The sequence below is a fragment of the Eriocheir sinensis genome, chromosome 34 (genome assembly GCF_024679095.1).
Source record: "Eriocheir sinensis breed Jianghai 21 chromosome 34, ASM2467909v1, whole genome shotgun sequence".
In the NCBI taxonomy this organism is placed as follows: domain Eukaryota; kingdom Metazoa; phylum Arthropoda; class Malacostraca; order Decapoda; family Varunidae; genus Eriocheir; species Eriocheir sinensis.
Window position 1 is genome coordinate 3,725,177 of NC_066542.1, and position 27,618 is coordinate 3,752,794.

Below are 27,618 nucleotides of genomic sequence, written 5' to 3' on the forward strand. Positions count from 1 at the left end.
TACAAACTATTTATATTGCTATTAATATTACTACTATTATTGGTACTATCTATATTGCTAGTTCTATGTCCATGCTATTAATGACGGTTCTTGTAGTCTCTCTCTCTAGTCTGATATTTTACTCTCTCTCTCTCTCTCTCTCTCTCTCTCTCTCTCTCTCTCTCTCTCCTCCACTGTCTGTTTTTCCCTCCATGCTCTCTCTCTCCCTCTCTTCCTTCTTTCCTCTCCCTCTCTCTCTCTTTCCTCCGTTCTCCGATTTTTCCCTCTCTATGTTCTCTCTCCATCCATCCTCCTCCTTCCCTTCTTTCCTCTCTCTCTCTCTCTCTCTCTCTCTCTCTCTCTCTCTCTCTCTCTCTCTCTCTCTCTCTCTCTCTCTCTCTCTCTCTCTCTCTCTCTCTCTCTCTCTCTCTCTCTCTCTCTCTCTCTCTTCTGTCTAATTCTTCTCTCCCTTCCTTCCTCTCTTTCCTCTTCCTCTCCCTCCCCCTTCCTCATCTCTTTCTTCTCCCCCTCTCCCTCCCTCACCCATCTCCTCCTCCAATCCTTCCCTCTGATAATTCCTTCTTCTCATTCAATTTGCCAACTTCCAGGAGGTTTGTCTTGCTCTGCGTGTCTGCCCGAGTCTCTCTTTGAAAAGGGAAGCACGGAGACAGGCCAGGAGTTATGCGACAAGTGGTTCATTCATGCATAGGTTTATCATTTATAGATTTAGGGCCGCTTTCACAGTCACGTTGTTTGTTTTGATCATTACCAATGGCGGCGATTGACGCTATAGTTTTCCACGTGAAGCTGGCCTATGGGGTAGTGGCGGCTGCAGAGGAAGCGAGAGGTGTTGAGAGTGTGTGCCAAGGTGCTGGGCTAGGCTAATCCCGCAGCCGCCACTACCCCATCGGCCAGTTTTAGCGGCGATAACAGCCATTGGTAACGATCAAAACAAGCAAAATGACTGTGAAAGCGGCCCTTAGAGTTATCGATTTTGAGGTTATGACAGGCAGGATGTTCTTCTCCCTAATTTTTTTTTTTCCAAGGGGCATTTTTATTCTTATGTTGGAGATTCATCGTTTTTGTAATATTCTTTTTTTTTTCTCCTTTTCGTTGCGTTTATACAATTTCTGTCAATTTCTTGATTTCAGTTTTCGTTTTTTTGGGGTTACGAGGGATGACAAGTTTTCCCGCTCATTTTTTATACAATTCTTCACATAATTTTTCATATAATTCTTTTTTTCTCTTGTCGTTCGTTTACAATTTCTGTCAATTTCTTGATTTCAGTTTTCGTTTTTTGGGTTACGAGGGATGATAAGTTTTCCTGCTCATTTTTTATACAATTCTTCACATAATTTTTCATATAATTCTTTTTCCCTCTTTTCGTTAAGTCACGGTTCTTCACTATTTCTGATCACTGTTTTGTTTTGGCTTGACGTACGATATATTTTGTTTTCCTAGGGGCAGATTTTTTCATATATATGGATCATTCAGTCACATAATTTTTCATATAATTCTTTTTTCTCTTTTCGTTAAGTCACGGTTTTTCACTATTTCTGATCACTGTTTTGTTTTGGGCTGACGTACGATATAGTTTGTTTTCCTTCATTTTATTTCCTAGGGGCAGATTTTTTCATATATATGGATCATTCAGTCACATAATTTTTTTCATCATTTTTCATTATGTGTCAGTCACTATCCCTCACTCTCCTTCACTATCCTTCTGGTTATCATGAAAATCACCATCTTAGGCTACCAGGAAATCAGTTAGTTAGGTAGTCTTGTAGAACTCATGTCAACCACACCACCACACTACCATGCATACCAGTCACCATCACCACCACTGTCACCATCATTAACACCACTACGACCTTCACTATCACCTCCATACACACATATCTCACCATTTTCAGGTCACACAATCATATGTTTCCTCACTATACTGTCACTATACATGCAAATATTATCACTATTATCATCATTATCATCATTATCATTGTTATCATCATTCCTATCAACCTCACTATTCCTGTTTCCATCCTCCTCTTCCTCCTCTTCCTCCTCCTCCTTTTCCTTCTTCTCATTTTCATCATTTTTTTTGTTTTTATTTGAGTTCACTTTCATTTCATCTTCCTTCCTTCCTTCCTTACTTCTCTTCCCTTCCCTTCCCTTCCATTTCCATCCCTTCCCTTCCTTTCCCTTCCCATCCCTTCCCTTCCCTACCCTTCCCTTCCCTTCCCTTCCTCTCCTCACCATCCTCATCATCATAACCATCACCACAATCAACAAGACCTAATGTACATACCAATCTAACCTTCCCTTAACACTGTACAAAGACCCACATGCAATCTCATCATCACTCCGTAGATATGCCTTACCAAGCTCCACCAGGCTCGGACGCAGTGTAGAAGTACTGTCGGGGGCACTAAGGAAGAAACTGATCACCCTAAACACACAGTATACCCTCCCTTGCCTTCCTTACTTAGCCCACTAGTAGTCTAAGGGAGCAGTGCATCTTGGCTTGGGTAGAGGAATGTATAGTTAGATGAAGGGTCTACACACACATGGTACTGTATAGAGCGCCCAGTCACTATGAGATTACTGAAGCTTATGTTTACTCTCATAAGGATTAGCAGCCAGAACCTTCATGCCATAGGGTCACAGTGCACTTCCATCCCTCCTTTACTCCATACAACTCCTCCTTGCCACTCCGAGAGATTTCCAAAGCCTCATTTCTGCTCCCATAAGGATTAGCAGTCAGCAGGGTCATGCTATATTTCTTCAAGAGGTCACAACATCTCTTCCCTAGGTCCTGTTCTCCTATATATAAGCCTCTGTGAGCCTCTACAAGCCCCCTTTTGCCTATTCTAATGCCTTACTGCCTGACATTTTAGAAGGTTCAGAGTCTAGTTAGCCCTGCCCTCCTGAGCCTTCGAGCCGTCAGAGGGTTTGGGCGCCTTCTGTCTCTGGTGTAAATGAGCTTTGGGTATTTTCTGTGTTTGAATTTGTGAGCTTCATCAATCCTCATAGTTTCAGTGTTGTTGTGTGTCAGTCAGCCGACAGTTTTCCTTGATCTTGAGAGACGAGGAAAGTCATGTCACCCCGCCCTTGCTTACTCCATATATCTCTGCATTCTTCTGTTTTTATTATCACGGCTTGTTTTCCCACTTTCTGCTCCTGATTCACGACTCAAAGGGTGCTGCTGCCAGGACAGTCATTGACTCTCCATGGTGGAAGGATGTACAGACTGATATTTCTCAAGTATTCTTTGAGGGATGTTTTTTTTAGTCAAGTGAGAGATGAGTCAAAACTTTACTGTTCTGTGTGGGGTTGCCCGCTGCCAGGGTGGGCAACACACTCCCCAGACCCTCCCCCCCGACACACACCCGCACACACACACACACACACACACACACACAGAGGAGTGGGGGCCAGGTGGCTGCGTCAGCTGTCCCGAGTACCGTACATTAAGTGGCTCACCAGGGCCCAGAGGAGAGCCTCACTATATATAGGATATAAATCCTTTCTGCTGAGATATTAGTTAATCATAACCTTGATAGACATTCTTCTCATGCATAGTGGCCACTTGTGTTGCTGGCAAGTGTAGTTCTCACTTCCATATATTTTGTTCCTCTGGTTATCTTGCTCACCATTATATCTGTGTCAGGCATTGTGAAAGGCAGAGATTATTGTGGCAAAATCTGTCCCAAGCTTTGTTCCAAATTCTTGAGTTAGTTGTTTCCCTGAACACTGCTGTGTGCCGTGCCCTGAGCCGGGCCAGCAGCTGCCTGTAGTCACCAGGCCCAGGGCAGCCCTGTACAGGCTGGCAGGAGGCCCAGGCTCTCCATTTACATCCCTGACAAAATTTTCCCTCCACGAGCCACACCCATTCCTTGACCCTCCGGCACACAACACGCTCCTGGTTTAAAAAATGCCAAAAAGATCTCATTTTAATGTTTTAACAAGTCCGCTTCCCTCATGCCCAGGGAACCTTGTGGTGTCTGGTGGTGCTGTGCATCTCCACGGCTGAGATGCAGCTTGGCAGTGATCTAATACAAAATTGTTTTATTCAGCAGCTTCATCATTAAGTTACAAAATTGCTCATGTGTTCACCTGCTTTTTAAATTTAAGGATTTTTTGTAGCTGTAAGTTTTCAGGTTGAGGTGAAGAGCTGGTGTGTGTGATGATGTGACAAAATTGTTCAGTTGACACAGCTGCTTCCTTGTTGTTCCCTGGTACAGCCAAGGCTGGTGTACAGTCACACCGCAGTGCAGGTTTTCTGTAGTGAGAATATGACATTTTGTGCATCATTTTGCCACAATAAGGTTAGGTCAGCTAGGCTGTGTAGGGTCCCGATAATTTCTTGACTGAGTCAAAAAATTTCAAAAACTATCATAGAATTTCATAGTGTAAGAAGGAAAACCCAGACTTATGGTCTATTGTGTCTTACTAAGAGTGTAGGAAAGAGGAGAGGAAACACAGCACAGGTGTAGCAGCATGTAGGAACCTGTGTGCTGGCTGCTGCTGCCGGGAGCTGTGGGCGGCCAGCGCCGGTGTGGACGTACTGGGAACTAACTCTGGGGTGTGGAAGCCAGAGGTGGTGTGACTAACCCTGAGGTGTAGGCGGCCAGTGGTGGTGTGACTGTACAGTGACTAACCCTGGGGTGTAGGGGTGGTGTGACTAACCCTTAGGTGTAGGCCCGCCCCAAGCCATGTGGGTGTGTGGTGAGGCTAATGCTGGGTGTTGGTCATTCTAGCCACCACCCCCCAGCGGTCCCCCTACGACTCTCCTGCTCGGTCTCCGGTCCACACTCCCACGCACACCCCCCAGTACCCAGGTGCGCACAGATCACCCCAACACCTGTCCCCAACCCCCCTCCCTGCCTCCCCCTGTCCCTCCCTCCCTCCCTCCTCTACCTACCTCGTCTCCTGTACACTTCAGACGATCACTTGTTAACACACACACACACACATACACACACACACAGAGAGAGAGAGAGAGAGAGAGAGAGAGAGAGAGAGAACGAGAGACACACACACACACACACACACACACACACACACACACACACACACACACACACACACACACACACATACACACACACCCTCCCTCCTCCTCCTCCTCCTCCTCCTTCCCCCTTCCTTCTCCTCCTCCTCCTCCTCCTCCTCCTCCTCCTCCTCCCTTCCCATCACGAGTGCACTAAAAAATTAAATTAAGTATGTGTTGTAATCGTCACTTGGCCCCCCCCCCTCCCTCACCTCCCCCTCACCCCCCCTCACCCCAGCACCCCTTAGCTAGCACCCCACACCTCCCCCTTACCCCACACTGCACCCCTCCCCCCCGCCCGGCCACCCCACACAGGCGGTTGGTATCGTATGCACCTCTTGCTTGTGACTGTATTGGAAGCACTGACCCCACACTGACCTTACCTTTGACCTGACCTTACCTAGTCTTATCTAACTTTACTTTAACTATTACTGTCCCTTTTGTAAGTAACCCCGCACTGACCTTACCTTTGACCTGACCTTACCTAGTCTTATCCAACTTTACTTTAACTATTACTGTCCCTTTTGTAAGTAACCCTGCACTGACCTCCTTGCCCTACACTGCTGCCTTTGACCTGACCTTAACTTAACCTGACCTTACCTAATCTTACCTTACCTAACTTTACTTAACTGTTACTGTTCCTATTGTAAGTAACCCCACACTCCCTTCCATGACCCCACACTGACCTTGCCTTTGACCTTTCCCTAACTTAACCTGACCTGACCTTACTTAATCTTACCTTACCTAACTTTACTTAACTGTTATTGTCCCTATTGTAAGTAACCCCACACTCCCTTCCATGACCCCTCACTGACCTTGCCTTTGACCTTTCCCTAACTTAACCTGGCCTGACCTTACCTAACCTTACCTTACCTAACTTTACTTGACTATTACTGTTCCTATTGTAAGTAACCCCACACTCCCTTCCATGACCCCACACTGACCTTGCCTTTGACCTTTCCCTAACTTAACCTGGCCTGACCTTACCTAACCTTACCTTACCTAACTTTACTTGACTATTACTGTTCCTATTGTAAGTAACCCTACACTCCCTTCCATGACCCCACACTGACCTTACCTTTGACCTGACCTTAACTTGACTTGACCTTACCTAATCTTACCTTACCTAACTTTACTTAACTGTTACTGTCCCTATTGTAAGTAACCCCACACTCCCTTCCATGAACCCACACTGACCTTACCTTTGACCTGACCTTAACTTGACTTGACCTAACCTTAACTTAACTTGACCTTACCTAACCTTACCTAACTTTAACTGTTACTGTCCCTATTGTAAGTAACCCCACACTCCCTTCCATGACCTCACACTGACCTTGCCTTTGACCTTTCCCTAACTTAACTTGACTTGACCTTACCTAACCTTACCTTACCTAACTTTACTTAACTATTACTGTTCCTATTGTAAGTAACCCTACACTGTCTTCCATGACCCCACACTGACCTTACCTTTGACCTGACCTTAACTTGACCTGACCTAACCTGACCTTACCTCTCCATTATCACTCTTCCCTTCTTCCTTTTCTCTTCCTCCTTCCATCCTCCTTCCTTCTTCCTTCATCTTCCTCCTCCTCTTCCTCCCCTTCCTCCTCCTCTCTTCTTTTCCCCCTCCTTTCCTCTTCCTCCTCCTCCTCCTCCTCCTCCTCCTGCTCCTCCTCCTCCATTCCTTCCTCTTCTCCTCTTCACTTCTTTTTCCTCCTCTACTCTTCCTCCCCTTCCCTCCTCCCTCCTCCTCCTCTCTTCTTCTTTTCCCCCTCCTTTTCTCCTCCACCTCCCCCTTCTTCTTCTTCCTCCTCCTCCTCCTCCTCCTCCCCAAACAAGCACCTCCAAATTATATTATATGGTAAATTATAAAACTAAATTAGTCCTTAGTTATATCACCCTCATTATTATTATCATTATTATCATTATTATTATTATTATTATTATTATTATTATTATTATTATTATCATTATTATTAGTGTGGTCATTCTTCCAAGCATTCATCATTCCCTCCTTGGTTGTAGAGGGTCCGAGAGAGCACCATTTCCTTCCCTCCTTCCTTGTATAGTATAGATAGAGTAGTTTTCTTCTGTTTAAATTTGATGTCTTGCGTTTGGTCTGGTTAAGTTTTTCTGCATCTAATTCATCAATCGGACACTCATTTATCAGACACTTCATCCCTTCCCTTCCTTTCCCTTCCCTTCCTTTTCCTTCCCTTCCCTTCCCTTCCCTTAATTTCCCTTCCCTTCCCTTCCCTTCCCTTCCCTTCCCTTCCCTTCCCTTCCCTTCCCTTCCCTTCATTTCCCTTCCCTTCCCTTCATTTCCTTCCTTCCCTTCCCTTCCCTTTCCTTCCCTTCCCTTCCCTTCCCTTCCCTTCCCTTCCCTTCCCTTAATTTCCCTTCCCTTCCCTTCCCTTCCCATGCATCAGTCATTTCATCCCTTCCCTTCCCTCTCCTCCCCTTCCCTTCCCTTCCCTTTCCCTTTCCCTTTCCCTTTCCCTTTCCTTCCCTTCCCTTCCCATGCATCAGTCATCCCTTCTCTTCCCTTCCCCTTCCCTCCCCTTCCCTTCCCTCCACTGTACTTGAATGGGCTGGGAAGAACAACCTCATCCACATCAACTCTCCATTTCAACTTCAGTCCATTACTTCTGTGTGTGTGTGTGTGTGTGCACGTGTGTGTGTGTGCGCGTGTGTGTGTGTGTGTGTGTGTGTGCGCGTGTGTGTGTGTGTGTGTGTGCGTGTCCGACATTCTCATTTCTCCAGCGATCATTTTTTTTTCCTTTTCTCTCCGACCTCTCTCTCTCTCTCACTCTCTCTCCCTCACTCTCTCTCTCTCACTCTCTCCCTCCGCGACGATTTTGTACATATATATTTTTCCTTCTCCTCCGTGTCGAATTCCTCCTCCTCCTCCTCCTCCTCCTCCTGTTGTTGTTGTTGTTGATGTTTGTGTGTGTGTTTGTACGTTCGTTTGTAGCTACTGCCGTCTCTGGTCTAGCTGTTGTTGTTGTTGTTTTTGTCGATTTTGCCACAAGACGCAAGATGGATGCCGGATTTTGCATTGATGTCTGTTTTACTTGTTCTTACTTTCCTTCCTCTTCTTCCTCCTCTTCCTCTTCTTCCTTTTCATCTTCTTTCTTTCCCTCCTTTCTTCTTCTCCTCTTCCTCCTCTTTTCCTCTCCTCTTGTTCTGTTGTTTCTCCTTTCTTTCCCTCCTCTTCCTCCTCTTTTCCTCTCCTTTTCTTCCTTTTCTTCCTCCTCTTCCTCTTTTCTCTCCTCCTCCTCTTTCTCTCCCTTCTTTCTCCTCCTTTCCTCTCCTTCCTCCTCCTTTCTCTCCTTGTTCAGTCGTTCCTCCTTTCTTTCTCCTCTTCTTCCTCTCCTCCTCCTCCTCCTCCTCCTCTCTCTTCTTATACCAATACAGAAACCCTCAAAATCATCACTATATGTCTATTAATAACCTAACACCCTTATCCTCCCTTAGTCTCCCTTATACTCCCTTATTTTCCACTCTCCCTTTGGCCCTCAGAACTGGCCATCAAGTGGCTGTATTTATAGTATGCCCTTATGCCCTCCATGTATGCCTGCTCCCCCGCCTCCACACACCCCACACTGCCTTGCATTGACCGTATTGATGCATGTCGTATGTGTACATATATATATGTGTGTGTGTGTGTGTGTGTGTGTGTGTGTGTGTGTAACGTAGTATAATTATCTATATATTCTCAAATTATAGAGTATTCATTTATTTTTCAAGGATTTCTCTCTCTCACTTTTTCATAGATGCCTCATTTGTCACATTAAGGTCAAGGGTTGTGTTGGTCAGGATGTTTTGTTGGGGGGGGTGTCGGATAATTTGATAGTGCTTGAGGGTGTCAGGTACGAGGGGGAATGTGTGGGGTAGGGAAGGGATGGGTTAGAATGAGTGTAGGATGTGTTAGGTATAGGCCAAATGGTCATTGCTGGAGTAGGTTGTGTTTGTGGTCAAGGTTTTAGGTCCCAGCGCAGAAATATTAAGTTTCCGATCATCCGTTTTTTGCTTTGAATGAAGGTACGAAAGAGGTGTCGGGAAGGTCAGTATGCTAGGTCAGGGGTCATTGCTAGAGTAGGTTGTGTTAGTGGTCAAGGTTTTAGGTCCCAGCGCAAAAATATTAAGTTTCCGATCATCCGTTTTTTGCTTTGAATGAAGGTACGAAAGAGGTGTCGGGAAGGTCAGTATGCTAGGTCAGGGGTCATTGCTAGAGTAGGTTGTGTTAGTGGTCAAGGTTTTAGGTCCCAGCGCAAAAATATTAAGTTTCCAATCATCCGGTTTTGCTCTGAATGAGGAATGAAAGAGGTGTCAGGTCCTATAGTATGCAGGGTCAGGGGTCATTGCAATAGTAAGTTAGGTCAGTGGTCAAGGTCATAGCTCCTAGTGGAAAAATATTAAGTTTCCACTCATCCCTTTTTGCTCTGAATGAAGGAATGAAAGAGGTGTCAGGTCCTATAGTATGCAGGGTCAGGGGTCATTGCAATAGTCAGTTAGGTCAGTGGTCAAGGTCATAGCTCCTAGTGGAAAAATATTAAGTTTCCAATCATCCGGTTTTGCTCTGAATGAAGGAAAGAAAGAGGTGTCAGGAAGGTCAGTATGCTAGGTCAGGGGTCACTGCTAGAGTAGGTTGTGTTAGTGGTCAAGGTTTTAACTCCTAGTGCAGAAATATTGAGTTTCTGATCATTTGTTTTTGCTCTGAATGAAGGAACAGGAGAGGTGTCAGGAGCTGGTTCAAGGCTACAGGGTCAGAGGTCACTGCTAAAGTTAGTTGTGTTGGTGGTCAAGGTTTTTGGTTCTAGTGCAGAAATATTAAGTTGTTGGTCACTCATTTTTTGCTTTGGTTGAAGGTAGTGAAACTAATTTTAGATAATACACTTTTCTTTATTTTTATTGTTAGACATCATTGCTAATCTTATTGGTAGAAAGAAAGCTCATGTTTACTAGTGATTTCAAACTTTCATAACTCGTTATAAAAATGGACTTTCAGATAAAAAAAAACATTGTACATTAATTCATTTTGCTCTGTTGCTTATGATTTCCTTTCCCAAACATGGATTTAAAAATTGTCTTAAGTAGTAATATTGATTTTTTACCCTCTTATGTCCTGACTAGATTCCAGATACAGTCGTCCCTCAAATAGTACGGTTTCCAATAGTTCAGTTTTGGTTTTATGTGGATTTTCATTGAAGTTTTTTTAGGATTTTTAAATTTCCCGACAAGCAGGAAATTTAAAAATCCTAAAAAGATCTTCAATGACAATCCGTATAAAACCGAAACCGAACTATTGGAAACTGTACTATTTGAGGGACGACTATTATATTTACGGCATTTAAGTTTACTGCATGGCATAGAATTACTCTTATTATTAGTGTTATTATATATACTCTATTACATTCTTCAGTAGGAATGGAGCTAACATTAAGGGTGGTGCCTGTTGTATAGTGCCTAAGAAGATAGAAGAGTTAGAACGGAGGAGAGTTAGTGCAGTATAGCTTTTTTTATTGTTAGTGGGGTGGGCAGGTCAGGTCAGGTCAGGTCAGGTCTCACACACACACACACACACACACACACACACACACACACACACACACACACACACACACACACACACACGAGCTAGGCCTCCAATCACCCATCTCAATTCTCTTTACACCTGTGCCAAAATTCTCTCTAGCTCTGTTAATATCAAATTCTTGTATAATTAGTTTGAATTTAGATTTTAAGCCCAAATTCTTCATTCCAGGCACTTTGATATCATTTCCCTTCATTTGAGAGACAGACTAAAAAAACAAACAAAAAAACAGCCAGAGAGCGAGAGAGGGAGAGAGAGGATGGCTAGTGTCGTGTGTGGGTGTAGGGTGAGCTTGTGGGGGGCCAGGTCACAGGTCACAGGTCAGGTCAGGTTTGCAGTGAAGAACAGGAGTACAGGTTGGTAGATATGAGAGATGTATGTGAACTTGTGGGGGTAGCAGTGTGGTCAGGTCAGGTCAGGTCAGGTCAGGTCAGGTCACAGGTCAGGTTTGCAACGAAGAACAGGAGCAGTACAGGTTGCCAGAAATGAGAGATGTGCCCCCACCCCCCCTTCCTTAATCTTGACCTTACCTGGTATATGACATGTCTTGTGAATCACTCCCGACCCATATGTATTAGTCATCACCAAACACCAGAGACATCACCAGCTCATCACCAGTTCATCACCAGTTCTTCAGTCACTCACCACCATCTTACATCACCACCATGGCTGCTTACATCACCTAGGACAGACTCACCACTGGTTTTCTCTTTCCTTCTCTCTCTTTCTCTTTTTTTTTTTCTCTCTCTCTCTCTCTCTCTCTCTCTCTCTCTCTCTCTCTCTCTCTCTCTCTCTCTCTCTCTCTCTCTCTCTAACCTAATCTTTTTTTAATCTTTTTTTCTTCATCTCTCTCTCTCTCTCTACATCACCAATTCATCTCCGTAATGTACCTCCAATCTATCACATACACCACTGCCACCCATCGCATCTCCATTCTCATCACCACAGACCTCACCTCCACTCACACGAGCATTACGTTAACCATATGACTTCACTAACTTATCGAAACCAACCTCATAGAACATTTTTACTAGTATTTTTAAAGCACTAAGGTTGCTAACACACACACACACACACACACAGGGGGCTCACTCTTACCTAATCTTCCATAATCTTCCCTTGTAATATATATTCACACACACATTCCCTGCAAGATCAACCTCCCTTCTTTTGTATGTAGCCGTAAGTTTATATATGTGTTCTCGGTGTGTCGATGTAAGATTAGACCTAAGCTAATTCAAAATCTTCCTTTATTTAAGCCTATATGCATAAGACTCCTCCATTTCTCCCTCCCTCCCTCCGTTCCCTCCCTCCCTTCTCTCCCTCTCTCTCTCTCTCTCCGATTTGAAGTGTCGCTCCCCTCATCTCTGTAACCCGTTCTCTCCTTGGTCCTGAATGTTGGTGTGTGTGGTGGTGTTGGTGGTGGTGGTGGTGGTGGTGTGGTGGTGGTGGTGTGGTGAAGCAGGCTCCTCCCCCCTGCCCTCCCCCATGAGCCAAGCCCCGCCCTCGTGGGACCCCCTCTTCCCCCCTGGAGGACCCCCTCGCTCGCCCAATGGTAAAAAGTAACGCTACACACTTGCCTTGACAGTGGTGCCTCAAGCGACCTCTATAGCACTGCCTTCACTTCACTTTGGTTTGGTTTGGTTTGGTTTCCCTTCACACTCTCTCTGTGTGTGACTGTCGCCTATCAGCCTTACTTACTGGCACTCACTCTATCAAGCAACCTCTATAGCACTGCCTTCCCTTTGGTTTGGTTTGGTTTTCCCGCACACTCACTCTCTCTCTCTGTGTGGCTGTCACCTACAAGCCTTACTTACTCACTCACTTTCCTGAGGGGCTATTACACCGGGATGATTTTGGTCCCATGCTCCAGGAGTGGCCCGGTCAGCTGATGTTTTCTGCCATTCATGTTAAAAGAACCGATATTAGTGGACAGCTAAAGAGTTTATTGTAAATGCATTTTTGTTCCTTGATATAAAAATAATTACAGTATTACCTGGGCTTATGAGTGCCTTGCTTTACGAATGTATTGATTTACGAGCAAAAAATATTCACTGAAAATGCCTTAGTTTACGATGAGTGAGTTGGTGCAGGAGCTTCCTGTTTGTACGAGTGGAAGACGCAAGCGTGGGTTCCCTTTGTTTGCCACAAGATGGAGTGCTCAGAATGGAACACAATGGCAATGAGGTCTCAGTCCAGGTCATACACTCACAGAGGTAGCACCAGCACACTAATATCTGTTTACGTGTGTGCTCTGGTGTGCAATCTTTGTGTTTTCAGCACTATAGTGGACGATCATTTTGGTTTGTGAGCAAAATTCTGGAACGAATTAAACTCGTCAACTGAGGTGTGACTATGTTTATACACTCAGCTCATTGGCCCCAGCAGCAGCATGCGGGCATCACATGTTCCCGTACACTGAAGAAGCATCAGCATTCTTACATCACATGACTCTTTTGTTGACGTGGGAAGTGGAAAGTTGCTTAATCGATGGTTCAGTTCCATCCTGTGTTATGGAGTACATGTATACGTAATGAGCCCGTTTCATACCAAGCAATCCAATTATCTACAGCTGTATCAAAACTTGAAATAGGCAAGTTTGGCACAGCAAAGTCAAGATCAAGACCGAGATTGCCCATTGAGCGTAGTATCCCCTTGTGATTACTTCACTCAGCAGCTCGGCGAAAGTTGCTCACTGAAAATCTGTGTTGCTGAGCAAAATTTTCCCCGTGGAATAGCGACTTAACTCACTTACTTACTCGCTGTCTCCTACTCTTCATCTTCCTCCTCTTCAGCTTCTCCTCCTCCTGGGGGCTTCGTGGTGCAGTGGTTAGCACACTCAGCTCACAACCGAGAGAGCCTGGGTTCGATTCCTGGGCGGAGTGGAAAAATTTGGGCATTGTTTCCGATACCCTACGCACCTGTCCACCCAGCAGTGAATGGGTACCAGGTATTAATCGGGGGTTGTGTCCCATCTCCTGGGATCTGTTCCCTTCTCCTATAATTCCTTCCCCTTCTGTCTTTCTCCAGCATATGACCACAGATGTTGCGCCCACTAAACAAAACTTTCCTTTTTCCTCCTCCTCCTCCTCTTTCTCTTCCTCCTTATCTACTTTTATCTCCTTTTTGCTCCTCCTCCTCTCTCTCTCTCTCTCTCTCTCTCTCTCTCTCTCTCTCTCTCTCTCTCTCTCTCTCTCAACACCCTTTTTTTTTTATTTTTCTTCATTAAAAGCAAAATTTAAGTCTAACTGAGTGCACCATTACTGTCAATTTTCTGTGTAATAAAAGTTAAGTATATACTAATAAATTAACCTTACTAACACACACACACACACACACACACACACACACACACAGAGCAAGATGGCGCCACTGTAAACACATATTCATGTGCACCATAATGGAGTGGGGCCAAGAGAGCCTTCACACACACACACACACACACACACACACACACACACACACAGCAAGATGGCGCCACTGTAAACACATATTTGCCTGCACAATAACAGAGTGGGGCCAAGAGAGCCTTCACACACACACACACACACACACACACACACACACCCCACTGTTTGCTCTACGATAAGGCAACCAAAATCCCCGCCCTCTAACCTAACCTAACTTAGCCTAACCTAACTTAACCTAAACAACCATGCAACCGAACGTGTGTGTGGCCAGACATACTCGTTCACCACCTGTCACCAGCTGCCTGATAACATGTATAGCGTCCCATGTATGTATAATCCTACGGGATCCTATGCATCCTTCAACCCCTTATAAGGACACAGAAGAACAGCTTTTTTTAGATTGGTCTGCAACTTAAGGATATACGTAATATGACCCATGACCTCTGCACTCCCTCCCCTCCCTCCCCATTTGACTCAGCACTGGCCCCCCTTCCCCTCCCTTCCCTTCCTCACCCTCCCTCCCGTTCCCTCCCATTCCTGCCCCAGTCTGGTATGGTCTGCACGAGCTCGCCAAGACGTGTTTTGCTCATCAGTTCTCTTGTGCTGTGGCTGAGTCTTAAATCTTCCTGCTGTGTGTTGATTAAATTGCCGGAAAACTTAAATTAACACACTCAAGAATTTTAAAAGAGCTGAGAATTGGATGACTTACAGAAAAACATTGATTCCTTCGTCTAAATTCCTACGATGTGTCATTTTGGTAGCTGGGAAACCCTTGCACTAAATTACCATAAAAATCACCGAGGAAGGATTAATTAAAGGATTGATTAACTTGCCGGAAAACTTAAATTAACACACTCAAGAATTTTAAAAGAGCTGAGAATTGGATAGCTTACAGAAAAACATGAATTCCTGAGTATAAATTCCTACGATGTGTCATTTTGGTAGCTGGGAAACTCTTGCACTGAACCGCCATTGAAAAGAAACACGCAGGCATTTTAAAAGCATCGAGAATTGGAGAACTTCTAATAAACAATGATAAATTTGACCCAGTGCCTGAGGTGTCAAAATAAACTGAGTAATGAGTATATAAATATAAAAACTAAGAAATATTACTAAAAAGAAACATAAAAGTACAGTTTGGGCCTATTAATTCTTAACCCGGTAGCAGTGACGGGCCAAATTTCTGCCATGATATAAACCCCAAAAAATAGATGATGCATAAACTGATCACAAATGCGTTGATATATATTATGAAATGGTTTGCGTGAGTGATGATTTTTTCTCATCAATTCGCTTAGAGGGGCCCTTAAGAAACGTGATCCCCGCAGCTACCAGGTTAAGGGAAATCAAAAGTAAAATGGCATACTTGAAAACCAACTCAAGGGCCAGTTTTGTCTCACGATCCACCAGTTCAAGAGTCCTGTCAGGCTGCTACCATGGCCTATTATCCCCCAAAATATTGTCTGCCCAAATCTGGTATAGCTGCAGATCCCCACTGGCTCGTACGCCCGTGAACTTATGCAAAAATCTTACTTCCTTAAATCATTCACAATATATTCAGGAATTTTAAAACACTATAGTTTTCTCTCTCTCTCTCTCTATAACATAACATAACAAGTGCCTGAAATTTCAAAGCACCTTAAAAATCACCTAAGAACTTTAAGAAGCACAGAGAATTGGATAACTTATAAAAAAAACTGAATTCCTAATGCCATAAAATTCCTTAACTCATTTGCTATACCCAGGAATTTCCACTCACAGATTCTCTCTCTCTATAACAGAACATAACAAGTGCCTCAAATTCCAAAGCTTACAATTGACACTTATAAATATCTCCCAGCGATCAGTTAAGAAGCGACTGTTGATTCTACTAAATCATTGCATTGTACTTTTTGCTCAAGAGAGAGAAAGAGAGAGAGAGGGACAGCCACAGCAGGAACGAGACAGTGTGTGTGTGTGCGTGTGTGTGTGTGTGTGTGAGTGTGTGAGCTTGTGTGTGTGTGCAGATTCAAGCCCCAAATTTTGAGGAGAGTCGCAACTTTCTAAAAAAAAAAAAAAAAAAAAAAAAAATTTAAAATCCTCCGAGGCTGTCAATAACTCAATCATCGTATCTCATTGAAGGTTGAACTCTCTCTCACAACCTTCCATAACCATCCATACAGTTAAGGTCCATATTCTTAAACATATGTGGCTCCCAGTACGTACGACCATTTCCCAAGGCCACAGAAAAGACTAACCGGGTTTTCAAGGGTGATTATTCAGTTCAAGGTGCAGAGGTCGTGTAAAATTATCACTGGTATCACAAAACAGTCCATCAAAACCCCTTAAACAACTTCTACTGTGAGAGACTTTCCTGTGGCGCCGATATGTTTAAGAATACAAGCTTTAGTGTCGTAAGCTAACTCTCCCGACCCCTTAAACAACTTCTACTGTGAGAGACTTTCCTGTGGCGCTGATACGTTTAAAAATACAAGCTTTAGTGTCGTAAGCTAACCCTCCCGACCCCTTAAACACCTTCTGCTGTGAGAGACTTTCCTGTGGCACTGATACGTTTAAGAATAGACGCTTTAGTGTTGTAAGTTAACTCTCCTGACCCCTTAAACAACTTCTACTGTGAGAGACTTTCCTGTGGCGCCGATACGTTTAAGAATACAAGCTTTAGTGTCGTAAGTTAACTCTCCCGACCCCTTAAACAACTTCTACTACGGGAGACTTTCCTGTGGCGCTGATACATTTAAGAATACAAGCTTTAGTGTCGTAAGTTAACTCCCGACCCCTTAAACAACTTGTGCTGTGAGAGACTTTCCTGTGGCGCCGATACGTTTAAGAATACAAGCTTTAGTGTCGTAAGCTAACCCTCCCGACCCCTTAAACAACTTCTACTATGGGAGACTTTCCTGTGGCACCGATACGTTTAAAAATACAAGCTTTAGTGTCGTAAGCTAACCCTCCCGACCCCTTAAACAACTTCTGCTGTGAGAGACTTTCCTGTGGCGCCGATACGTTTAAGAATACAAGCTTTAGTCTCGTAAGTTAACTCTCCCGACCCCTTAAACAACTTCTACAACGGGAGTCTTTCCTGTGGCGCCGATACGTTTAACAATACAAGTTTTAGTCTCGTAAGTTAACTCTCCCGACCCCTTAAACAACTTGTGCTGTGAGAGACTTTCCTGTGGCGCCGATACGTTTAACAATACAAGCTTTAGTCTCGTAAGCTAACTCTCCCGACCCCTTAAACAACTTCTGCTGTGAGAGACTTTCCTGTGGCGCCGATACGTTTAAGAGTAGAAGCTTTAGTGTCGTAAGTTAACCCTCCCGACCCCTTAAACACCTTCTGCTGTGAGAGACTTTCCTGTGGCGCCGATACGTTTAAGAATAGAAGCTTTAGTGTCGTAAGTTAACCCTCCCGACAACCTCTTAAACAGATTCCAACCCTGTCTAACATCACCTTACTACTGGAACCCATGCTAGCCTCAGCACGTGAACTACACCACTCACGGCTATGATACAAGCTCTGAAACTAAGTAATCTAAACCCTTATCTAAGTAATCCGACCCTATCTGTACCCTGAGGCAAATAGCAAAGCCTTTAGTGGGCCAAAAAGCTACAATTTTCATGTATTTAACCCTCATTAGTGAAGCCATTTTACGTGACTAGTGCATTCATAGTTAGCTAATCCGCCCTTTGTCTTTTTATTAGGCTAGTGCGACTCTCCTCATGCACGTCCCAAGCCTCACTGTGCCCACAAAACCATGATAAAGTGACCTCGTATAAATAGTTTCATGCAGGCACTGATTATTGTTTCTTCCTCTCTTTTCCCTCTCCACACGGCACAGCCTCCCCACTCCCATCGCCCATGAAGAGTCCTGCGCGCTCGCCAATGCTCCAGACGCCTGCAGCTGTCGCCCTGTATGACTTTGAGCCCGAGAACCCTGGAGAACTGGGCTTCAATGTGAGTATACCAAGAGAGATTGAAGTTTGATATATGATGCTTAAGTTGGCATTCATAAAACTACCCCTGGAAATGCCCACAGATCCTATAAAAGCTATTTCCAAAGGCCATTAACAAGATCAGTTGGTTTCTAATGAGTGGGATTTTAGGTTCATGGTACAGAGGAAGGGTCACACTACCACCAGGTTCATAAAACTACTATCCCAGGACATGCCCACACGGCCACACCTCCTATAAAAGCTATTTCTAAAGGCCAATAACGAGATCAGTTGGGTTCTAATGAGTGCTCTTTTAGGTTCATGGTACAGTGCTCTTTTAGGTTCATTGTACAGAGGAAGGGTCACACTACCACCAGGGTCATAAAACTACCCCTTGAAATGCCTGCACCTCCTATAAAAGCTAATTCCAAAGGCCATTAACAAGATCAGTTGGGTTCTAATGAGTGGTCTTTTAGGTTCATGGTACAGAGGAAGGGTCACACTACCACCAGGGTCATAAAACTGCCTTTAGAAATGCCCACAATCCCACCTGTTAAGACCCAAGATATCATTGGCTGATATTTAACATGAGACAAATTCTGACATCATTTGACCTTTGCAAGAGTTAACCTGTCCACTGTGATTGGCACGGATTTTGCCTTCACTGGTAGCCTGGTAACATACACTCCCAGGTCTTTCTCTGCCTCTGTGGTGGATAGTGGAGTGTTTCCCATTTGATATTGGTGTGTTGGATATCCCCTCCCAGGGTGCAGGACATTACATTTTTCTTCAGTGAATTGTAGCAGCCACTTTTTGTTCCATTCCTGTAGCTTGGTGAAGTCTGCTAGGAAATCTGCAGTCAAGGGGTTAACCAGCATCTTCATTCTTTCGTCCCTATACTGTCCAAACCCCTTATGCAAGAGTTAACCAGCATCTTCACTCTTTCATCCTTATAATGTCCAAACCCCTTATGCAAGAGTTAACCAGCATCTTCATTCTTTCATCCTTATACTGTCCAAACCCCTTATGCAAGAGTTAACCAGCATCTTCACTCTTTCATCCTTATAATGTCCAAACCCCTTATGCAAGAGTTAACCAGCATCTTCATTCTTTCATTCCTATACTGTCCAAACCCCTTATGCAAGAGTAAACCAGCATCTTCACTCTTTCATCCTTATAATGTCCAAACCCCTTATGCAAGAGTTAACCAGCATCTTCATTCTTTCATCCCTATACTGTCCAAACCCCTTATGCAAGAGTTAACCAGCATCTTCACTCTTTCATCCCTATACTGTCCAAACCCCTTATGCAAGAGTTAACCAGCATCTTCACTCTTTCATCCCTATACTGTCCAAACCCCTTATGCAAGAGTTAACCAGCATCTTCACTCTTTCATCCCATCTGCCGGCAAACTCAAGAACAGGCTTAATTGATGTAAAAAAAAAGAAAATAAAGACACTGTATCCTGCACCTCATTCCTCCTGTTGTGTCATGTTCCAGGAGGGCGACACGATCACCCTGACGCAGAAGATTGACGACAACTGGTTCGAAGGCACCATCAACGGAAAAACCGGACTCTTCCCGATCAGCTACGTCAATGTGACCAACCCTCTGCCCTAAACCAGCCCTCGGCAAGCCCCTTCCAGCCCCATACACAGCGGCCCCTCCTCCTCCTCTCCTCCTCCTCCTCCTCCTCACCCTAGCCTCACCCCAGCCAGTGAACGCCAAGGGAATGGAACTGAAGAAGAAAAATGAAAAAACAAACTCCAGCTACCCAAGTGAGAGATTGAGAACGGAACAAAACTTGGTAGTGTTACGGACCAGGTTGTGTTGTGTTGTGCTCAGTGACCCGTGTGTTGCTACGAGGAATTCCCGAGGTTGTCCGTGAGCGTTTGTACTTGCTATCGTGAAAGTGAGAGTTTGAGGTCGTTTTAGGGAAAGTTCGCCATTAAGGAAATTGAGATTGTTCGTGACCTTTCGTAAATGCTATCTTGAAAGTGAGAGTTCGAGGTCATTTTAGGGAAAGTTCGCTGTTAAGGAAATTGAGATTGTTCATGACCTTTTGTAAATGCAATCGTGAAAGTGAGAGTTCGAGGTCGTTTTAGGGAAAGTCCGCTGTTAAGGAAATTGAGATTGTTCGTGACCTTTTGTAAATGCTATCGTAAGAGTAAGAGTTTGAGGTCGTTTTAGAGAATGTCCACCAGTGACGAAAATGAGGTTGTCAGTGACCTTTCGTAAATGCTATCGTAAAAGTGAGAGTTCGAAGTTGTTTTAGGAAACGTATGTCATTAGTGAGGCACATGAGATTTTCTGTGACCTTTTGTAAATGCCATCGTAAGGGTAAGAATTGGCAGGTCATTAGGAAATGTCTGCCAGTGACTCATGAGATTGTCCACGACCTTTCGTAAATGCTGTCGTAAAAGTAAGTGTTCGAGGTCATTTTAGGGCCCATCCGTCAGTCAATCAGTCAGTCAATAGATCTTAAATGTGCAGGGAACAAGACAGATCATACCTACAAATATTTGTGAAGGAAGAGATCTATAAGGCACTGTAAGACTCAGAGAAACTTTGATGGTTTTGAGCAAAGAACTGAGTCTCGACGGAAGAGCGTAAGATATTTTAATTGCCTTGCCATCGCTAGAATAAGATGAGTCACAGCTACAAATATTTATGAAGTGACGAAAAATGTTCAAACCGTATTGTAACTCATACTGAAAATCGGAAACTCTGATGATCGTAACTAAGAAAAGAATTGGATCTCGGAGAAAGGGCGTAAGGTAATCCGGTTCCCTTGCCATCGGCAGAACAAGCCGAGTCACACTTACAAATATTTACAAAGAAAGAAAGATTATAAACTGTATTGTAACTTGTGATCCAAGACTCTGATGGTCGTAATTAAGCAAAGAATTCGATCTCAGAGGAAGGGCGTAAGGTTGTCTGGTTCCCTTGACATCGCCGGAACAAATATTTATAAAGAAAGAAAGATTATAAACTGCATTGTAACTTGTGATCCGAGACTCTGATGGTCGTAATCAAGCAAAGAATTCGATCTTAGAGGAAGGGCGTAAGGTTGTCTGGTTCCCTTGACATCGCCGGAACAAATATTTATAAAGAAAGAAAGATTATAAACTGCATTGTAACTTGTGATCCGAGACTCTGATGGTCGTAATCAAGCAAAGAATTCGATCTGAGAGGAAGGGGAACAAATATTTATAAAGAAAGAAAGATTATAAACTGCATTGTAACTTGTGATCCGAGACTCTGATGGTCGTAATCAGATCTTAGAGGAAGGGCGTAAGGTTGTCTGGTTCCCTTGACATCGCCGGAACAAATATTTATAAAGAAAGATTATAAACTACATTGTAACTTGTGATCCGAGACTCTGATGGTCGTAATCAAGCAAAGAATTCGATCTCAGAGGAAGGGCGTAAGGTAAACCGGTTCCCTTGACATCGCTGGGACAAGACAAATCACACCTACAAATATTTATAAGGTGAGAAATACGTAAATGGCTTTGTAATGTGTGATCCGAGACTTTGATGGTTGTGACTAAGATGTGAATTTGATCTCAGTGGAAGGAGGTCATAAGAGCTAATTTCGCAGTCCAATACGTTGTCTCACATTCACTCTCTCTATCTCTCTTTCCCTCTCTCTCTCTTTTTCTCTCTCTCACAGTCTGGCTATCACCTATGAGCCTAACTTACTCACTCTCTCCTCACAACTCTTCCTCCTCCTCCTCCTTCTCCTTCTTCTCTCTCTCCTTGTTGTTTTCGTAACCACTCAAACCACAACATACAACCATACAATCACAACCACAACCGTACAACCCATTATGGTGATGAGGTTTTCTACGTGACATCTTATTCCCAAGAGATAGACTTCCCATGTACCTCCAGTCTCTTAACTTGAACACCAAACACTGTACAAGCAATTTTCAAAGTCGTCAATATCGGTCTGGAAAGCTTTTTGACCCACCATGGTAACCTGTGAAAGTGGCCCTTGGTTAGTCTCCTCCACCTTGGGAAGCATGTGAAAGTAAGGATTCCCATGTATAATTACTTAAAATTTCTTAAATTATACACAAAACACTGTACAAGCAATTTTCAGAGTCGTCAATATTGGTCTGGAAGGTTTTTTGACCCACCATTGTGAACTGTGAAAGTGGCCCTTGGTTAGTCTCCTCAACCTTGGGAAGCATGTGAAAGTAAGGATGCCGACTGGACTGTTTTATTGTGTAATGTGTGGTGTCGATTGTGCCCCAACTTGTAAGGGCATGGTAAGGAGGCTGGCGTAGTTCTCCTATATAGCATTGTGGCGGCATATCTCATCCATCCCAGCTCTTGACAAGGCTTGGGGATGTACAACAGGTCTCACAGGCTGCCCGTAGATGACCACAAGCATTCCCGTAGGCTGTTACGTAGAGGAATCGTAAATAATTGTAAATTACTCAGCCGTTTTGCTGCTCGATCCATGCATGATTCTCTATAAGTTATCACCGGGCCGCAGTTGACAGTAGCCTCCTGACAGCCACTTGTTGAATTTTCCATCGAGACAGACATGCTAGCCGTAGACATTGTACATCGGGTGCTGTGTTACGTATAGTCATCGGCCCGGAACAGACATAGAGGCAGGGAGACCAGACATATAGGAGAAGACATAGGGAGGAATTGGATAGCTTCAAGACATCTCAGTCTCATTCCTTAGAACACTGTACATTGGGTGCTGGGTAAAATATAGCCATTGCCCCAAAACAGACATAGAGAACAGAGAACAGACATTAGGCTAGACATTCTTGGTTAAGGAGACATGGGGAGGAATCAGATAGCCCCAAGATGTCTCATTCCTTAAAAAACGTACATTGGGTGCTGAGTAAGACATAGCCATTGCCCCAGAACAGACATAGATCCACACAGAAAATAGACGTAGGACTAGCCATGGGTGGTTACAAGGAGGGATAGTGAGTGAATCTAATGTCTGAAAGATGTCTATTTCTCAATCTGTGCTGCATTACGTAAAACCATCACCCCAAACAGACATAGAGAACATACATTAGACTAGCCATGGGTGATTACAAGGAGGAATAGTGAGTAAATCTGATGTCTAAAAGATGTCTAATTCTCATTCCATGCTGTGTTACGTCAAGCCATTGCCCCAAAACAGACATAGATAACAGAGAACAGACATTAGACTAGCCATGGATGGTTACGAGGAGGAATAGGGAGTTAATCTAATGTCTAAAAGATGTGTAATTCTCATTCCGTGCTGTGTTACGTAAAGCCATTGCCCCAAAACAGACATAGATAACAGAGAACAGACATAAGGCTAGCCATGGGTGGTTAGGAGGAGGAATAGGGAGTTAATCTAATGTCTAAAAGATGTCTAATTCTCATTCCATGCTGTGTTACGTCAAGCCATTACCCCAAAACAGACATAGATCCACAGAAAACAGACATAAGACTAGCCATGGGTGGTTAGGAGGAGGAATAGGGAGTTAATCTAATGTCTAAAAGATGTCTAATTCTCATTCCATGCTGTGTTACGTCAAGCCATTACCCCAAAACAGACATAGATCCACAGAAAACAGACATAAGACTAGCCATGGGTGGTTAGGAGGAGGGATAGTGAGTGAATCTAATGTCTAAAAATGTCTTAATCTCATCTCATTCCATTGCCCAAGAAGACATTGATGCAGGGAGAACAGACATAAGACTAGCCATGGAGGAGGGATAGCAAGGGGATCTGATGGCTGAAAGATGTTTTAATTCTGTGTTTGGGTGAGGGAGAGGGAGAGAGAGAAAGATAGAGGAGGTGCAGGAGGAGCAGTCTTATGGGGTCAGTTTGTGGGTAGCTGAAAAGGCGCATCCTGGCATGTCCTGACGTGTCCTGGCGTGTCCTGGCGGAGTGGGCGTCCCGATCAACCCCCACCTATAACCTATCAGCCCCACCCCGTACCCAGCCCTCCCAATACACTCGTAGTCGCATCTTACGTACTTCTAGCAAGGTGGATATTGCCGTAGGTCAGCTAGCCTCGTAGGTCGTGAGATATTTTGCTCGTTCAAGAGTTGTCGTTCCGCTGGTCTGCTGCTGCCTTCTGCTTTCTGTCACTGCGTTACAAGGCGGCTACAGAGTTCTCGGAGGGTCCAGCAGCAGCGTGTTATCCTTCCTTCCTTTCTCCTCATTCCTTTTTGTCCTTTTCTTGGTAGCTTGATACTTGGCCCACTCTCTCGAGACCTTTATCAAAACATATGTGATGGTATTTTAAGAATAAGCAACTGTTGTCACACAAATCTATACACACACACACACACACACACACACACACACACACACACACAGATGGTGGGTATAGAGGAGTGCAATTATGATATATATAGAGAAAAGACAGAATAGGAAAGAGTTATGTGACAATATCGGTCAAAACAGATTTAATAATGATAAGAACAGGACCAGAAATACACACACACACACACACACACACACACACACACACACACACACACACACACACACACACACACACACACAGAAGGGAGCCTGTGTGGTGTTTCTCGCTTGCCCAGACTAACAAACAAGACAGTGGCGTTGAGATGACGGTTGCCGGTGTACTCTGAAGCTGTGCCGTGCTGTGCTGTTCTGGCGGCCCTCACAGCCTCCCTCAGCCGCCAGCAGCCAGGAGGGGCGGGCACGGCCTCCACTAAGGGTTGTGCTCCTCGGAACAAGCGGTGACACTCGGCCAGAAACACGCACCACCACGCCCCACTCACTCGTGCCTGCCGGGCCCAGCACCGCCAAACACTGCTAAATTGAGCGCTGAGAGCTGGTGTGCGCTGCCACTCCCTGCCAGCCTCTGCAGTGATTGGTACTGTTGGCGTCTCACAGCAATGTCTTGTACTGCTGTGTACCTCCTGGGATTTAAGCTTCCTCAAAGGCCTTCGTTCATTGTCCAAAACCTCAGTAGCGGGCGTGTGAGTATTTAGGCGATATACATGTGTGTGTGTAGAACAATTTTGGCGTACATGAACAACAGGCGGCGCGGGGCCCGGCAGGCGTGGGCGAGGGGGCCGTGGTGCCGGCACTGGGGGCGGGGGGGGAGCCGCCCTGGTGGCACCCCCGCCGCCCCGTGCCAGCCTGAGGCACCTCTCAGCTTTTCTTGAATCCTAGTGTCTTTGAAAGTCAGCCATTCGTTGTGCAATGTGATGTTGTGATGTTTTTGTGTCTCATGATGATGTTGATGAAGAACACTGTTAAACATATATATATATACATTAAGTAAATATATATATATGAAGCATATTTTATGGGGATGTCTGTCTGTCTGCCTTGGCGGCCAGCGTGGCGCCGGAGAGCATTGCTAATACTTCCAGTCCCGGCCCGGCCACACTCCGTAGGTTCAGTCCCGCCTTTTCCTGCGTTGCGCGCTGCGCCGCCCCCCCCCCATCCCCCGGGGGCCGCGCCGGTGCCGCCCTTCCTTTGTTCACTCTGCCGTGTGTCCGAGGCTTCTGTGTTAGACTTACTTAAGGAGAGAGAAGAGAGATTATTACTACGTGTGTGTGCACCTCCAGACTCATTCCAGTGGTCACTTTTTTTACATTGTTACCTGTTTTGTAGTGCAGGCTTGGGGGGGTGGGGGTGCCAGGTGCCAGCGCCGGGCGGTGGTGGTGGCGGCGGGCAGGGGTCAGCCAGAGAGACAGAGTGATCGTTGTCGTTGTTACGTGTGAAGAATTGAATTATCTCCAGTACGAAAATGTTGTAGCCTTTGTATGACGATAGATTATATATTGACCAGAGGTGTGTAGGCAGCCCAGGATTTATGAGGACGGCAAGGAGGAGCATTACCACTAAGTTAATACCCTGACACTTGTTTTGTCACGTCATTCTTTTGCTACTCTCTCTGTTCTTTCCTTCCTTATATTTATTTTTTCGGAGGCGACCAGACCAGTCTCATACACAGGCCGGCATCTGTGAATCCTCCCTTCTCCTAATTTCATCGATTTCCGGCAAGCATTCACCATGACAGTTACTCCTAGGAGAGAGAGAGAGAGAGAGCTGTTGTGCAGCCTACGTCAGCCCCAGAGATTGTTAGGGGGGGCTGTCCGCTGCCTGTGTGTCAGTCTGTCAGCCCCCAAGGAAAGGGATATGTTCTGCCAGGCTGGTCAAATTGTCAACAGTTCAAGAGTATGTATATTAGTTGCTTAAGAACCATCAGTTTGTCATGAGATGTTAAGCTGAGAGATGAGACAGAAAGAGAAAGACATGTACGCTGTGAGTCAGTCAGTCACTACCCTCACTCTGGTCAAATTGTCAACAGTTCAAGAGTATATTCATTGCTTAAGAATCACTCTGGTCAAAATGTCAAAAGTTCAAGAATATATTCATTGCTTAAGAGTCAGTTTGTTATGAGATGTTAAGCTGTGAGAGATGAGAGAGAGAGGGAGGCAAATATACGCTAAAAGTCAGTCAGTCAGTCACTCCTAACAACAATGGGAGGCTGTGAGAGATGAGAGAGAGAGGGAAACAGATATAGGCTAAAAAGTCAGTCAGTCAGTCAACAAGAGTGATGTGGGTTTGTGTGATCGAGTGAGTGACTTCCGGTGTTAAAACTACGCTCAGAAACATAAAATAACTAGCCTACGAGGTATTATCTTGACCCGAGACGGTGACGTGGGTTTGTACGAGTGAATGAGTGACTTCCGGTGTTAAAACTAAGCCCATAAACATAAAATAACTAGCCTGTGAAATGTTAGCTTAACCCGAGACGGTGACGTGGGTTTCCGAGTGACTGGCTTAAGGTTACGTGTTAAAATTAATCCAGAATGAGGGAACATAATGTATCAATGAGGTATTAGCTTAACCCAAGATGGTGATGTGGGTTTGAACGAGTGACTGGCTTAAGGTTACGTGTTAAAATTAAGCTTGAAAGAGGGAAAATAGTTTATCTACAAGGTGTTAGCTTAATCTGAGAGTCCGTCAGAATATGTGGCTCTTTAAACATACATAAGCTAATGATTGTGATGGCAGTATGACCAGAGAGAGAGAGAGAGAGGGAGAGAGGAGAGGGAGGTCAGGCAATAATGAAAGGTTGTAGAAAAAGAGAGAGAGAGAGAGAGAGAGAGAGAGAGCAGTGACGTGTAGCTGACCCTACTTCTCCCTCTCTCTCCCTCTCGCTCGCTCTCTCTCCAGCTGGTGTGAGGTCGTCCCAGCAAGTGCTCAGTTCTCAGTTATGATTTTCCTTAATTTTTTCTTTATTTTTCTTTATTTTTTCTTTAACTTTTTTTTTCGTCCGCTCCGAAACTCGAATTTATTTTTCATCATAATAATAATTCCGCGACGACGCCGTTCGTTCGTACGTTCGTATGTAGGCACAGATTGTTTTCCTCCTCCTCTGAATATGGATAAATAAATAAACCATAACAATAAGAGTAACTAATAATAATAATAATAATAATAATAATAATAATAATAGTAATAATAATCTTAATACTACTGCTACTATATGGATGTAATACTTAACGGGGGAACAAAATATTAACCGATATTCTTCTCTTTTAATTTCATCGGTTGCGTCAATATATATTTTTTTTCAACCGAACCCCAAAAATATGAAGTGGGCAAGTTTTCGGTGGTTAGGTGAAGCGATATTTTTTTTTCTGGGG

At 44.4% G+C, this 27,618-nt stretch overlaps 1 protein-coding gene and 1 long non-coding RNA gene across 10 annotated transcripts in view; one reads left to right on the plus strand and one right to left on the minus strand.

The window, feature by feature from the left end:
• LOC127006916 (endophilin-A-like) overlaps positions 1–23,354 on the plus strand; it is a 73,487-nt gene extending 50,133 nt beyond the window's left edge. For 4 of the 7 annotated variants that reach the window (XM_050877262.1, XM_050877261.1, XM_050877264.1 and 1 more), the window contains 5 exons: positions 4,737–4,817; positions 12,091–12,180; positions 17,872–17,987; positions 19,466–21,034; positions 21,398–23,354. In XM_050877262.1, the coding sequence (XP_050733219.1) occupies positions 4,737–4,817; positions 12,091–12,180; positions 17,872–17,987; positions 19,466–19,585 (407 nt within the window). In that variant the 3' untranslated portion in view covers positions 19,586–21,034; positions 21,398–23,354. The remainder of the gene's footprint in view (positions 1–4,736; positions 4,818–12,090; positions 12,181–17,871; positions 17,988–19,465; positions 21,035–21,397) is intronic. The other 3 variants (XM_050877265.1, XM_050877266.1, XM_050877267.1) reach the window with 3 other exon arrangements.
• Positions 5,291–7,286, minus strand: LOC127006919 (uncharacterized). 3 transcript variants are annotated; one of them, XR_007759911.1, is made up of 3 exons: positions 6,401–7,286; positions 6,103–6,280; positions 5,291–5,973 (listed from the first exon to the last, which is right to left on the minus strand). It is a non-coding gene; the product is annotated as an uncharacterized LOC127006919 (long non-coding RNA). The 3 variants fall into 3 exon arrangements; XR_007759909.1 differs by having other exon boundaries at positions 5,291–5,491; positions 5,576–5,973; positions 6,103–7,286; XR_007759910.1 differs by having other exon boundaries at positions 5,395–5,419; positions 5,604–5,973; positions 6,103–7,286.
• Positions 23,355–27,618: the final 4,264 nt, after the last annotated feature.